At 47.2% G+C, this 12,150-nt stretch overlaps 1 protein-coding gene across 6 annotated transcripts in view; it reads right to left on the bottom strand.

Annotated features, from left to right (window-relative positions):
* The window catches only part of SAFB2 (scaffold attachment factor B2), a 32,825-nt gene that overhangs the window by 8,886 nt on the left and 11,789 nt on the right, over window positions 1-12,150 (bottom strand). For all 6 annotated transcript variants that reach the window (XM_057709803.1, XM_057709805.1, XM_057709801.1 and 3 more), the window contains 5 exons: window positions 11,815-11,918; window positions 6,985-7,134; window positions 6,784-6,896; window positions 2,982-3,112; window positions 1,601-1,692 (listed from right to left, as the gene is read on the bottom strand). In XM_057709803.1, the coding sequence (XP_057565786.1) occupies window positions 1,601-1,692; window positions 2,982-3,112; window positions 6,784-6,896; window positions 6,985-7,134; window positions 11,815-11,918 (590 nt within the window). The remainder of the gene's footprint in view (window positions 1-1,600; window positions 1,693-2,981; window positions 3,113-6,783; window positions 6,897-6,984; window positions 7,135-11,814; window positions 11,919-12,150) is intronic.

The raw sequence follows: 12,150 nt of genomic DNA on the forward strand, positions 1-12,150 counted from the left end.
AGCTGTTCCAACAGGGGATGTGGACACAACCAAGGGCCCATCACTGGGGGGCTGGCTAAGAACCATCAAGGTGCGTCCATAAGCTGAATGACGCGAGCTTTACAAGGAAAAGGACAAACACCGCCGCCCAGGTGGGTTTCAGGGACACCACGCTGAGGGAAAAGGCCAATTTCAAGGGCACGGCTGCATGACTCCACTTCTACACCTCCTCACAACAGCAACGTGCCGGCAATGGACAAAAGGTCAGAGGTGTCCCAGCCCTGGGGAGGAGCTGGTGGGGTGGGTGTGACGGTAAAAGGGTACCAAGGAGGAGACCTTTGTCCTGATGGACGAGTCCTGCACCTGGACTGTGCTGGAGGGACACAAACCTACACTGGTGACAAAACGTCCACACCCCACCCCTAACGCCACCTCCCTCGCTTCACGACTGTGCTACACAGTCCCACGAGGCAGAAACAATGGATGAAACCAGGTGACAGGTTCCTGGGACCTGTGTCCCATCTCTTATGACCTCCTGTGAATCTGTAATTATTTAAAAATTTCAAATTTTTTTTAAAAAGTAGAAAAAGCAGAACTGTATGCCTCAATACATAAAGCTCTCCGACACATCACAAACAAAGAGGTATACGGCAGCAAGTCACAGGAAGACCCCTTCCCCGTGGTGTTTTAGAGTATACACGTGTGTGCTACGTGTGTAACGCCCTTTGAGGGGAGCCCATGCAGAGCACAGGCTTCTGTTTTGCGTACCTCGTGTCTTCCTAACCTATGTGTATGTTCTAATCAGGCCTGCGTTATTATTTATTTTTTTAACATCGGAGTTATTTGGATGGTAAAATTATAGGCCTTTTTGGGTTTTTATCTCTAGATTTCTCTGTATTTTATGATTTTCCAACAGCCCAGAGGAAAAACAACATTAGGAACTGCTGCTTTATAGAACCCAAACGTTCCTTTCAAAATTAAGTCTCGACACCACCAAGTGTTCTTGGATGGATACTGTTAGCTCTGCACTCACTGAGCCCTGCTCTCCTCGTTATCCTTTTCGTTAGAACCTTTCAGCTGGGATGCAGAGCGTTTTGTCTTCCAGAGTAGAAGACACAAAATGGGAAGCAACTAGCTTGTCCAGCAGTGCACGTAAGCAACGGAGCTCACTGTCTGATAACAGGGAAGATCGTCGGTTTTAGGGTGGACTCTGCTTTTCTTTTTGGTTAATTCAACAGAAGACCAGAAAAACAACTAAAGAAAATGAATACAGTGCAATTAGACTCACCAAAGAGCAGAGCCTGCCAGCGACTTGATAAGCCCTGGGTCTTGCCCATGCCACCCAATTTGTGAATCGACTCTCCTTCTAGAAAACGGGATAACCTGACAGGATTTGCAGAGGATCAGCACGTTTATGGAAAGCACTGTGTTGAAGTAAGTTTCAGAACCTAGCTCACGCCTGTACGTGCGCGCTACATCGTTATCAACGCACCTCTTGAGGACTTCAAAGAACCTTAACATCTTCAACGCGAAACAAGGTTGTTCTCATAGCGCAAAGCGGAGAGGCTGTTACACCTCCATGAGAACTGGCCGCACTGGGGAGGGCAGGAGCGATACTTACTCTCTCTTTTGACCTGCTTGTGGTTTTCACACTGATGACAGGCTCCCCTTTCGATTTATCCATCACGACTGTTCGTTCTGTTCCTCTGCTTCCTTCAGGAAAAAACACAGCCATCTATGAAAACATGCTGACGCCCTCACTTCCTGACCGCAGGCGGTACCCGCCATCCACTGACCGCGGCTAATAAGCTCTGGAGCCTCGGCGCCCCTCCTTCCTCTCCGCTGGGATATAAAGTCGGCACTGCCGACACGGCCGCGTCAGGTCTGAGGTGGCTGGTGCACCCCGACAGGCCCCCACTCATCTGGAATGAAGCCGTGTGATCCACGCACATCTTACAGCATGGATGGGACTCAAAATGCATTCTGCAATGTGGGTGCAAACAGGTCCCGTCCTCGGGCTTCCTTCACCCCCACACTACACCCCAGTGGCTCCAAGGATCCCCCACTGCGACGTGTATTCCTCCCACACGTTCTGGAGAGCTCTGCAGAGCCCAGGCCCCTGCGCTCTGAGTCAGATACGGCCCTCCAGCTCGGAGGGCCCCACCAGACAGGTGGGCTCCCCTCATTCATCTACCGCAATGAAGGCTTCCACACTGCCTTCCCCTCAACGACACGATAAACAGGCACTAACCACCGGAACAATTACTGATTTAGGGAGATTTACAATACTTGAGGAACATTTTAAAATCACATTCCTCTTGAGACTGCTGGTAAATTACCCCAAACACTTGAGATGTAACTTGTAATGTGCCATACCAAATTCCAAGGCTCCAGATGGTTGGGTTTTGTTTCTGTTTTAATGGGGGCGGGGGGGGGGAGGGTGTGTGTGTTGGTTTTATTTTTTCCACAAAACGTTCTGGGAAGCCTCATGCAAACCTGAAGGTGCACCACACAATAAACTTTTATAAAATGACCACAGAGGTGGCATGCTCCAAGTGCGGCTACTTCGATGGGTATAGGCTCTGAGGTTTTAGTTGTCTCTACATTTTTTTTTTTCTTTTTTACTATATCTGGTTTTAACATAAATGCAGGAAAAACTTGATGACACGTGCGGAACTGCATGGAATTAGTCACAGGAACCAGGACACCTCGCTCTTGCAAACCCCACATTCTATTCTGCCAGAGACTCAGGAAAAGCAAACACCCAGGCCACTAAGCCACCAATAAACACAGATCCCGACCAGGAACACTCCAGATTTCTGATGCTGCAGAGAAACTCCTTTCAGCCACTTCATCACCGGAGGCTCTGCGGCTCTAAGAGCTTCCTGTGCACAGCACAGCTCAGCAAAGGCACTGAGCCCACTGGGCCCTGGCTCACGCAACCCACCCGTCGCCCTCACTGCCTCTTCCCTTCCTGTGAACGCTCGACAGACTCGCATCACCTGATCTGGTGGCTCTGGACCGATTTGCAGATCCTGGTTTTAGCTCATCTTCGTCTTTTTCTTCCTTTTTAATGTTTTCGGGCTTTTTTTCCTCCTTTTTTTCCATCTTCTCTTCCTTCTTAATAACCGTTCTATTTAGAAACATGGTTACACTTGAGTTCCTGAGATTCTCACAGGAGCAGCTCACACTCACCCAGACTTCCACACAAAGCAAACCTGACCACTGGCAGCTGGAGGGGGAAATTATTTGAAAACCGTGGTACTGATGATACCCTCTTTAGATACGGCCCCTTCCCACTTAAGTTACCCACCACATCTAGAAACACGCCGGATGAAACTGCAGGCTCGTGGGGTATCTTTCCAAAATGCTAGATACACCAGTATGTAAACGGGCCCAGAAGCAAACACGAGAAACACGCCACCTATCTAGGAAAGCTTGTTAAAAACTAACATCAAATATTTCATTTTGTATTTGTGGAATATTATTTTTATGTTTTGTAGGAAAAACATTTTTTCCAAAAAGTAAAGTATAAAATAGAACAGAGGTACAAGGACAGGCAGTGCCTGCTGCATGAAGTTGTGGGCCCCCCCGCCGGCCCCCACCCCACAGTGCACCTGGTAAGTTTTGCACACTTTGGGGGAAGTAAAATGGCACACGAGGTGCCAGCAAATATGGAAACTGTTAGTACCGTTTCAACAGAAGGCCGTTCCAGGCTAAGCAGGCAAATAAACCATCGCTGCCATTCAAACGCGTCTCCCACATTCCCTGCTGCTGTTTGTCCCTGGCAGTCAAGCTCGCACTTGACAGGAAAGCCAGGCCCCACGGGGTCCGCTAACAAGCCCCGCCTGCCCTGTCTTCCCACCACCCAGGCAGAGCTCGGGAGGCCAGAGGAAACCTCTCCCAGATGCCCCTCCGCTCACACTTCCTCCCTCCTAAACTTCCACAGCATGAAGCTTTAAAATTGTATTTGAGAAATATTCAATTTCAAAATAAAAAATAATAATAATGCATTATATCTATCAGAACTGATCATTCTCAATGTTTGCAACATACTGCTTTCCCCCTAAAACACAAAACCCTCTCGATACAGACGACGTCTCCATCCTGTGAAAGCCACCACCAGTGCCTTTACTGTCAACCACGTGGCTCCGCCTCTCCTGGCTTCACATGCATATTCCCGTGACCATGACGCCCTACAGCGATGCTCTAGGTTTCTGAAGCCTGACACAGCGGGATGGTCCTCGTGTGCCTTCCACCGCATGCTCTGCCAGTCAGGCTGTGTGGACACGCGCACAGATCTGGGTCCTGACTGCTGCCCCACAGCCTACTGTTATCTACCAGGTTCTCTTCTGACAGACTAGAGACTGCTTCTGGGCACTATGTGACTGCAAATAAAGTCCCCAGGAACCGTCTCTGACATGCTTCTGAGAGAGGGTTCTGCCCCACTGTTCTGGGGCGGAACCCGTTCTCTCCCAGCAGACCTAAAAAATGTCTTGAAAGGAGACCCTTCCTACTTTTTCTGGACTCACATGGCACCTAGACACAAAGGGACTTCTTGATAACACTAAGTTACAGAGCAATTTTTTTTTTTGGCCACACCATGCGGCTTGCGGGATCTTAAGTTCCCTGACCAGAGATTGAACCCAGGCCCTCAGCAGTGAAAGCACAGAATCCTAACCACTGAACCGCCAGGGAATTCCCTAAAAAGCAATTTCTAAAAAATATCTATGTAGGAAAAAAACCCAGAGGAATATACACCAAAAGTGTCAGCCCTGGGTAGTGGGATTACGCTTGACATCTGTGTGTACTTTCCAAACGACAATTACATAAAAACTCATCCAGGGACTTTCCTGGTGGCGCAGTGGTTAAGAATCCACCTGCCAATGAGGGACATGTGGTTTTGATCCCTGGTCCAGGAAGATACCACATGCTGCGGAGCAACTAGGCCTGTGCGCCACAACTACTGTGTCCACGTGCCTAGAGCCTGGGCTCTGCAACAAGAGAAGCCACTGCACTGAGAAGCCCACGCACCGCAGCAAAGATGACCCAATGCAGCCAAAACAAAACAAAACAAAAAAACAAAAAAATTCTCATTCAAGACTTCAGGAAAAGCTTCTCTATGTCACTCAGGCTGACTACCAAACCTAGAAATTCTTAAAACGAAAGGTCAATGAGGGTGTTCACTGAAGAAGAGAATAAGATTAAAAACAAACTTTAAAAACACTCAGCCTCCTAGACAAACCACTTGAAAGTAGTTTGGTTTCAAACATCTTAAGGTCACGAGCCAGTTAAACGGCCCTGTGCTGGGGGCACTCAGCCCCTGCTCGCCTCTGGCCTGGCTCTGCTCCTTTCTGAGCTCTCTCCCCTTCCACGCAGAGCACAGACCTCACAGCACCGTTCCGGGGGCTGCGGAAACCATCTGACACATGCTAACTAGTGATTACATCCCCTTCCGTTCCCCATAAACATGTCTCACTTCTGTGATCAGAAGATGAATGTAAGCAATGCATCTCGAGACGCTAAGAATACCGGGAACTCCCAACAGCTCCCCATGTTCCACCAGTACGGGTTTTTAGCACTACCAATAGGATGTGTCTCTTTGGAGAAGTTGCTGATAAAATTACCATCTCACCCATAAATACAAAAAGCTAATCTGACATGCATTTCTCCCGGGTTTACAAATTCCAAGTTGGCTACAATGAAGTTTGACAAGTACATCTTTCAAAACCAAGTTTAACTTATGACTATGATACCCAGAGGCATATTTACTTAACTATAAATTTTCTCACATTAAAAAAAACACAAAAAGCCCCAGAAAAATGGAATTACTGTAAGACTGATCTTCTCAGCAAAAGATTCAATTTTTAGAGTGTGAGTGGACCTAGAAAAGAAAACAAACTGTGCTGACAATACAAACTCAAGGCAGACACTCCTCATTCTGAGAACAGTACCGTCAGGCCCATCGACAAAGTCTACCTTCTTCGAAAAGATAAACCTACAATTCTGATACAAGTATCAATAGAGAATGCCTGCTTTGAAAGACCTGTTCCTGTTTTCATCTTGATAAAAAATGCAAATCACCTCCTTTATAAAAATACCTCAGAGCTGTGGTTCCCAAACTAAGGTGCCAAGGTACACTAGGACAGGTGAACTCACAACTGCCCTGGGATATTTTAAATTTCTCAGGGAAACAAAGAAACACTCGCTATCTGTCAGACACTGCGTGAACTACTAGCCTATGGTCACTCATTTCAATATTAGATCAGCTACATTCCTTTGCATGACACAGTCTCTGCAAAACTGGGCTTCTACAGTTGCTGTGATAAAATGCAAGAACTGCACAAAAATCAATGTGGATCAGGAAACAATTCCAAGGTTTAAGAGGTTGTGGAAGGGTTCAGAACGTCAAGAATGAAGTAAAAATACAGCTGACCCTTGAAAAGCATGGGGATTGGGGTGCCGACCCTCCACGCAGTCGAAAATCCACATATAATTTCATAATCGGCCCTTCCAACCAGGTTCCACATCTGCAGGCCGAACCAACTCTGGACCCGCAGTACTGCAGCACTCACTCCTGGAAAACCTCCCTGCGTGAGTGGACCCAAGCAGCTCAAACCCACGTCATTCACGCATCTTTCGGTCTGTGTTATTTTTTCAACAGGCGCCTAACTTGTTTGGACATAACTACTAAGTGGCAGCAAGATGCCAAAAACCCCCTCGAGATATAAATAAGGAGCTGGTGACCCTGTGGCTGCCCCCTGCCCTCCTCCCAAGAGAAAGGTTTTTTAAAAAGCACTTTACTTTTCAACTTTGATCTCCACAGAATGATGTCTGTCAACGTTAGATAATTTTTCCTTCTTCACTTCACACTCTTTTCTGTCAGACAGCTTTTTCCCAGCAGGTTCGTTTTTGGCCTAAAATACAACACAGATAAAAACAGGTTAGGGACCAGGTCTTATGGCCCGTGAGCTCTGGGAGTTACAGCAGCAAGAATGGCCTCACCTTCTCAACAGAGATCATCCTTCCGTGAAGCTCAGTTCTGTGGAGATGGCTGATACACTTTGTGGCCTCGTCAGATGTCGACATGGTGACAAACCCGTAGCACCGGGCCCCAGGACTGCGAGCATTGGTCACCACTTTGGCCCCAACAACCTTGGTGAGAAAGGATACTCTTATTTTCTCATACAAATAACCACACTACGTGTCAAAAATTACTGGCAGTTAACTGATCGTCAGAATCACCTCCACTTGTGTTTTTACTTCTCTGGAAACTGTTGTTCTTCATAACGAGTTACTGAAGTGGTTCTAATAATCCTGACCTATTAAAATACACCTGCTTCTGATATAAGATCAGCCCTCACAGGGACAAAATACAAACAGGAAAAACTAAAGACAGACTTCATTAACCACAACTTGTTAATTAATGAAAAGTCCTTCCCACTCAGACCTTTTTCTCCAATCCCACAGTTCCCATGGAAAGCTACAGAGATATCGACTCAGAAACGCACCCCATTTCGTGCAGGCCCAGGCTGAGAACAGCTCTGACACGGTGCAGAGAGGGCTTCCACTTCCAGCCAGGACAGAGCACCGAGCATTTACCGTCCTGCTGCCGGAAACTAAAAACCTGGAGGAAATGTGGGCAATGAGGGTTTTCAGACTCCGGACAGCAGGCCGCCTAGGACGGTGACACTTGCAAGGGGAGAACACCCGAGAGGTGTCTCCTGTAACTGCCCCGGTGCAGCGCCTGGAAGTTGCAGTCGGGCAGGGAGGAGGGAGTGAGGGGCAGCATCCCTGAACAGACAAGAGCTCAGAGTCAGAGAGGAAGGCAGCAAGCACTCCGAGTACTACCACAGAGGAGAGGGCTGCCCGCAACCGTGCACTTCGGTGAGGTGACCACCCAGGCTAGGGAGAGACCCACCAGTAATGGGCAGAGGCAACAACCCCCGGGGCTCACGCGGGACCATGAACAGTTCAGTTACCGGAGTGACCCCACCAGCCAGAGTGGAAGAGCCTGTAATTCTCAGGGGCATCGGGCTGAGTACTCAGAAGGGTGCAGCCTCAGGAGTGGACAGAGCTAGCCCGGAGCTAAAGGCTGCCCTGGCCTGACTGCCGAAGCCTGACAACACGCCTCAGAAGAAGCAAATGACTGAACTGCATCCAGGCAAAGGTACAAAGACATTTATGGGGACAGAGGAAGAACTAGCACCGCAACAAGGTGAAAGTCACATCATGTGGCACCCCATCAAAGACAATGAGGCTAGCTGAGAAGCAGGAAGACACGGCTCCAGTGCAGAGAAGGAGAAACGGTCAACAAAAATGACAAAATGACAAGACTAGTGGACAAGGAAAGCCATATCCTCTATGTTCCAGAGGCAGAGCAACAACTGAGCACATCAGCTAAGCACATGGAAGATGTTTAAAAATACCCAAACTGAATTTCTGGAAAAGACTACACCAGACGGGACTGAGGGCAGACACGACAGAAGAAAAACTTAGGGAACTTGAAGACATAGTAAGAGAAACCATTCAAAATGAAACTGAGAAAAAAGATGGGGAAAAACAAATCAGAGCAACAGCAATCCGTGGGACAGCTTGCAGAGTCCTCAAAGGCACAGAGCACAGGAAAAAACTTCACCAACGAAACCAAAGCACAGCAGCAGCACACTGCTCCAAACCTGTGGTAAAGAGAAAATCTTGAAGGCAGCCAGAGAAAGACAAGACACACAGACACTAAGGAGCAAAGATGAGAACGACGGCCGGCTGCTTGGAAAGGACGCAAGCCAGAAGGAGCGGAGTGGCTGCACCACCTGGAGGAAACCAGCCAACCCTGAATTCTATACCCAGAAAAGCAAAGGCACAACTTCTCCAGCCATACCAAAGCTGCGAGAATTCATGTCAACGATGCTGCACTACAAGATATGTTTAAGGAGGAAGGAGCACGATACCCAGGGGAACCTGGATAAACAAAAAAGGAAAAAAAAGAGCCCCCAATGGTAACCACACGTGGGCAACTAAAACCCACATTTCTTTCTTAAAACAAAACAAGAAAACACACAAAGAAAAGCTGATAATGCGTTATGTGCTTTACTAAATAGAAGTAAAACACAAGATAACATTACAAAAGCTGGTGGGGAAAAATTGGCCATGTGCTGCTGTAAAATTCTTATACTCTTTGGGAACTGGTATAAAGTCACTGGGAGACAGATATTATAAATCAAAAAATACCTTGAGACAAATGAAGCTGGAACTATAACATACCAAAATCTATGAGATGCGGCAAAAGCAGTTCTAAAGGAACAGTTCAGAGCAACAAATGCCGACATTAAGAAACAAGAAAAATCTCCAACAAACAACCCAACTTTACACCTCAAGGAACTAAAATAGAAACTACTTACATATACTAGATACAGCTAATAACCCACAAATCGTAAAAAAAAATACATAATACAAAAGCAAGCAGATAAACAAGGACTTCCCTGGTGGTCCAGTGGTTAAGACATCGCCTTCCAATGCAGGGGGTGCGGGTTCGATCCATGGTGAGGGAGCTAAGATCCTACATGCCTCATGGCCAAAAAACCAAAACGCAAAACAGAAGCAATATCGTAACAAATTCAATGAAGACGTAAGGAATGGTCCACATCGAAAACACAAAAAAAACCCAAAAAAGGCAGATGAACAGGCACAAGGAATCCAAGAAGAAACAGGACAGACACAAAACACAGAGCAAGACACAGATTTAAACACTATTTAAACACTTCCGTTCAATGTAAACGCTCCCAGAGGACATTCCAAGACGTGAGGGTTGGGACACGCAAAGAGCCTGAGATGAAGGAGCCCTGGCTTCTGGCTCTGACCTCCCCTGACTCAGTGCCTCAACACGAACCTGTGCTCTCCTCTCTCTGGACCTCAGGGTACCCAGCTGTGAGATGGTGAGGGGGATCCATGCTCCCGAGGGCCCCTGCAGACCCTGGACGTTTGTGCTCTGCCTGCAAGGATGGAGGAGCACTGCCCAGCCCGCAGAGGAGCCCCGATTTGTCCAAAGCACCCCGTACGAGGCCAGAGCCTCTGCTGAGATGGACGGATATGTCAGTTCTCACGTTAGAGACAAAGCTTTGCTGTCTCCCCTCTCCTCAAGGTGAGGGGCTGAGCCAACCATGGGGTCATGTGACCTTCCCATCAGACATTATTCTTGCGACAGCATCACTCCCAATGACAGATAAGCCCAAGTGAGAGCAGACACCACAAGAAGCTCCAGGGTCCCTGTCTGTGCCCTTTCCCGCTTCCAACCCTCTGCCATCAAGCTCCTCACAGCAGCCTTCATCCGCTCACCCAGTTCCCGAGCCTTGTCCCACCACGGGGCCTTCCTAGGTCCCACTGCTCCAGTCCAGAGCTGAGCTCCAAGGGCCAGGCAAACTAATCACTCAGACTCTGGCCTAAATGTCACTTCCTCAGCGATGACTGCTGACCCTGCCCTCCCAAATCGAAATCAGGCCTTCCTACCACACTGATGACACGCTGTAATCTGCAACATCCTTATCCTAACACGTTGTTATGTATTTATTTCTTAAGTGATTTCCCACCAATGTAAGATCTATGACAACGATCCCTTTATTTGTTTGCTTTGGCTTTACAATCAGTGCCTGAATCGAAATCAGGCCTTCCTACCACACTGATGACACGCTGTAATCTGCAACATCCTTATCCTAACACGTTGTTATGTATTTATTTCTTAAGTGATTTCCCACCAATGTAAGATCTATGACAACGATCCCTTTATTTGTTTGCTTTGGCTTCACAATCAGTGCCTGATTCTAAACAAGTGAATGAATAGGTTTGGGCTTAACGGTGTTCTACGCCCTTCGGAATGCTTCTTCTGGGTCCCGTCGCTTCATCCCATAATCCCTTCACTAACACTAATCAGGGAACAAGGACCTGAGCAGAGGAATGACCTGGGCAGCCAAGATGACACAGATGCCAAACCTCTGCCTGAAATCCCTGCAACTTCCTGCCACTGAGTGGTACCTTGCCTACTTCTTTCCCTAGGGCCACTCCCCACAGGCTCCCAGCAGACCAGGGCAGTCGCTATGGTTTCTGATACAACTGTTTCACTATCTAACTCCAAGACAACAGAATTGTTCTTAAATATTCCTTGGAAGACTTCTGAACTGTATTATTTTCCTCCTGATCCCATGACCAATATATCAGTTGATTTATTTAAAAAAATTATATTTTAAATTAACTTTATTTATTTTTCAATTTTTTGGCCTCACCACGCAGCTTATGGGATCTTAGTTCCCTGACCAGGGATGAAGCTCAAACCCCTGGCAATGAAAGCTGCAGAGTCCGAACCACTGGACTGCCAGGGAAATCCCCAGTTGATTTATTTTTAAGCCACTGTCCTGTTCCATTTCTCAAGCTATATACTTAAGATGCTAGAAGACATATAAGAGACCAACTCTTCATTTACTGTTAAGGAAAAAATCTCCGCACACCAGTTGCAAGTTCTGTATTGGCTAAAAGATAGTTTGTGCACGAGAAGTTGGAAGCACAGCAGGGACACGCAGACTGTAGCTTTCACACACCTTCTCTGAGCAGCATTCTGCAAGCTGTCTACTCTGCCTGTCATCCACTCTCAACCAGGAAACAAGGCTTACTATCCACAACTTGTTGGGTTCCCCCCTTTAGAGTTTTTGTTCTTATTTGTTTTCCCCAAACCAGAAACAAGAACCAATAAAATTAATGGTGAGTATGAAGTTTCTAAACTCTTTTTATTTTTTAATGCCAAATCAAAACCGGGTAGCAGGAAGTCAGGGCGGGGGCAGGGGGGCGTACCTTTCCATACTTGCTGAAAAGGTTCTTCAGATCTGTTGCTCGAGTTGTGGAAGACAGTCCACTGACCCACAGATTCCTTCCAGAACTACTACTGCTGATTCGACCTGGAGCAGGAGGAATATAATTACACTTTGCCTCAGAGCATAACAGCAAGCTCACCATTCCTAAGACTAGCCCTCTCTTAAACCCTAACTAAATCCAGCCTCGACTCCTCTGATTCAAGAATTTACTGCCAACAAACTGGACAGAGACGAAAAATCAGGACCATAGAAACTGTATTCTTACGTCATGTCCGTTACAAACTGAAGTGGCTTTCAATGATCAGCTCTCAACCAA

The sequence above is a fragment of the Hippopotamus amphibius genome, chromosome 15 (genome assembly GCF_030028045.1).
Source record: "Hippopotamus amphibius kiboko isolate mHipAmp2 chromosome 15, mHipAmp2.hap2, whole genome shotgun sequence".
NCBI classification, from domain to species: domain Eukaryota; kingdom Metazoa; phylum Chordata; class Mammalia; order Artiodactyla; family Hippopotamidae; genus Hippopotamus; species Hippopotamus amphibius.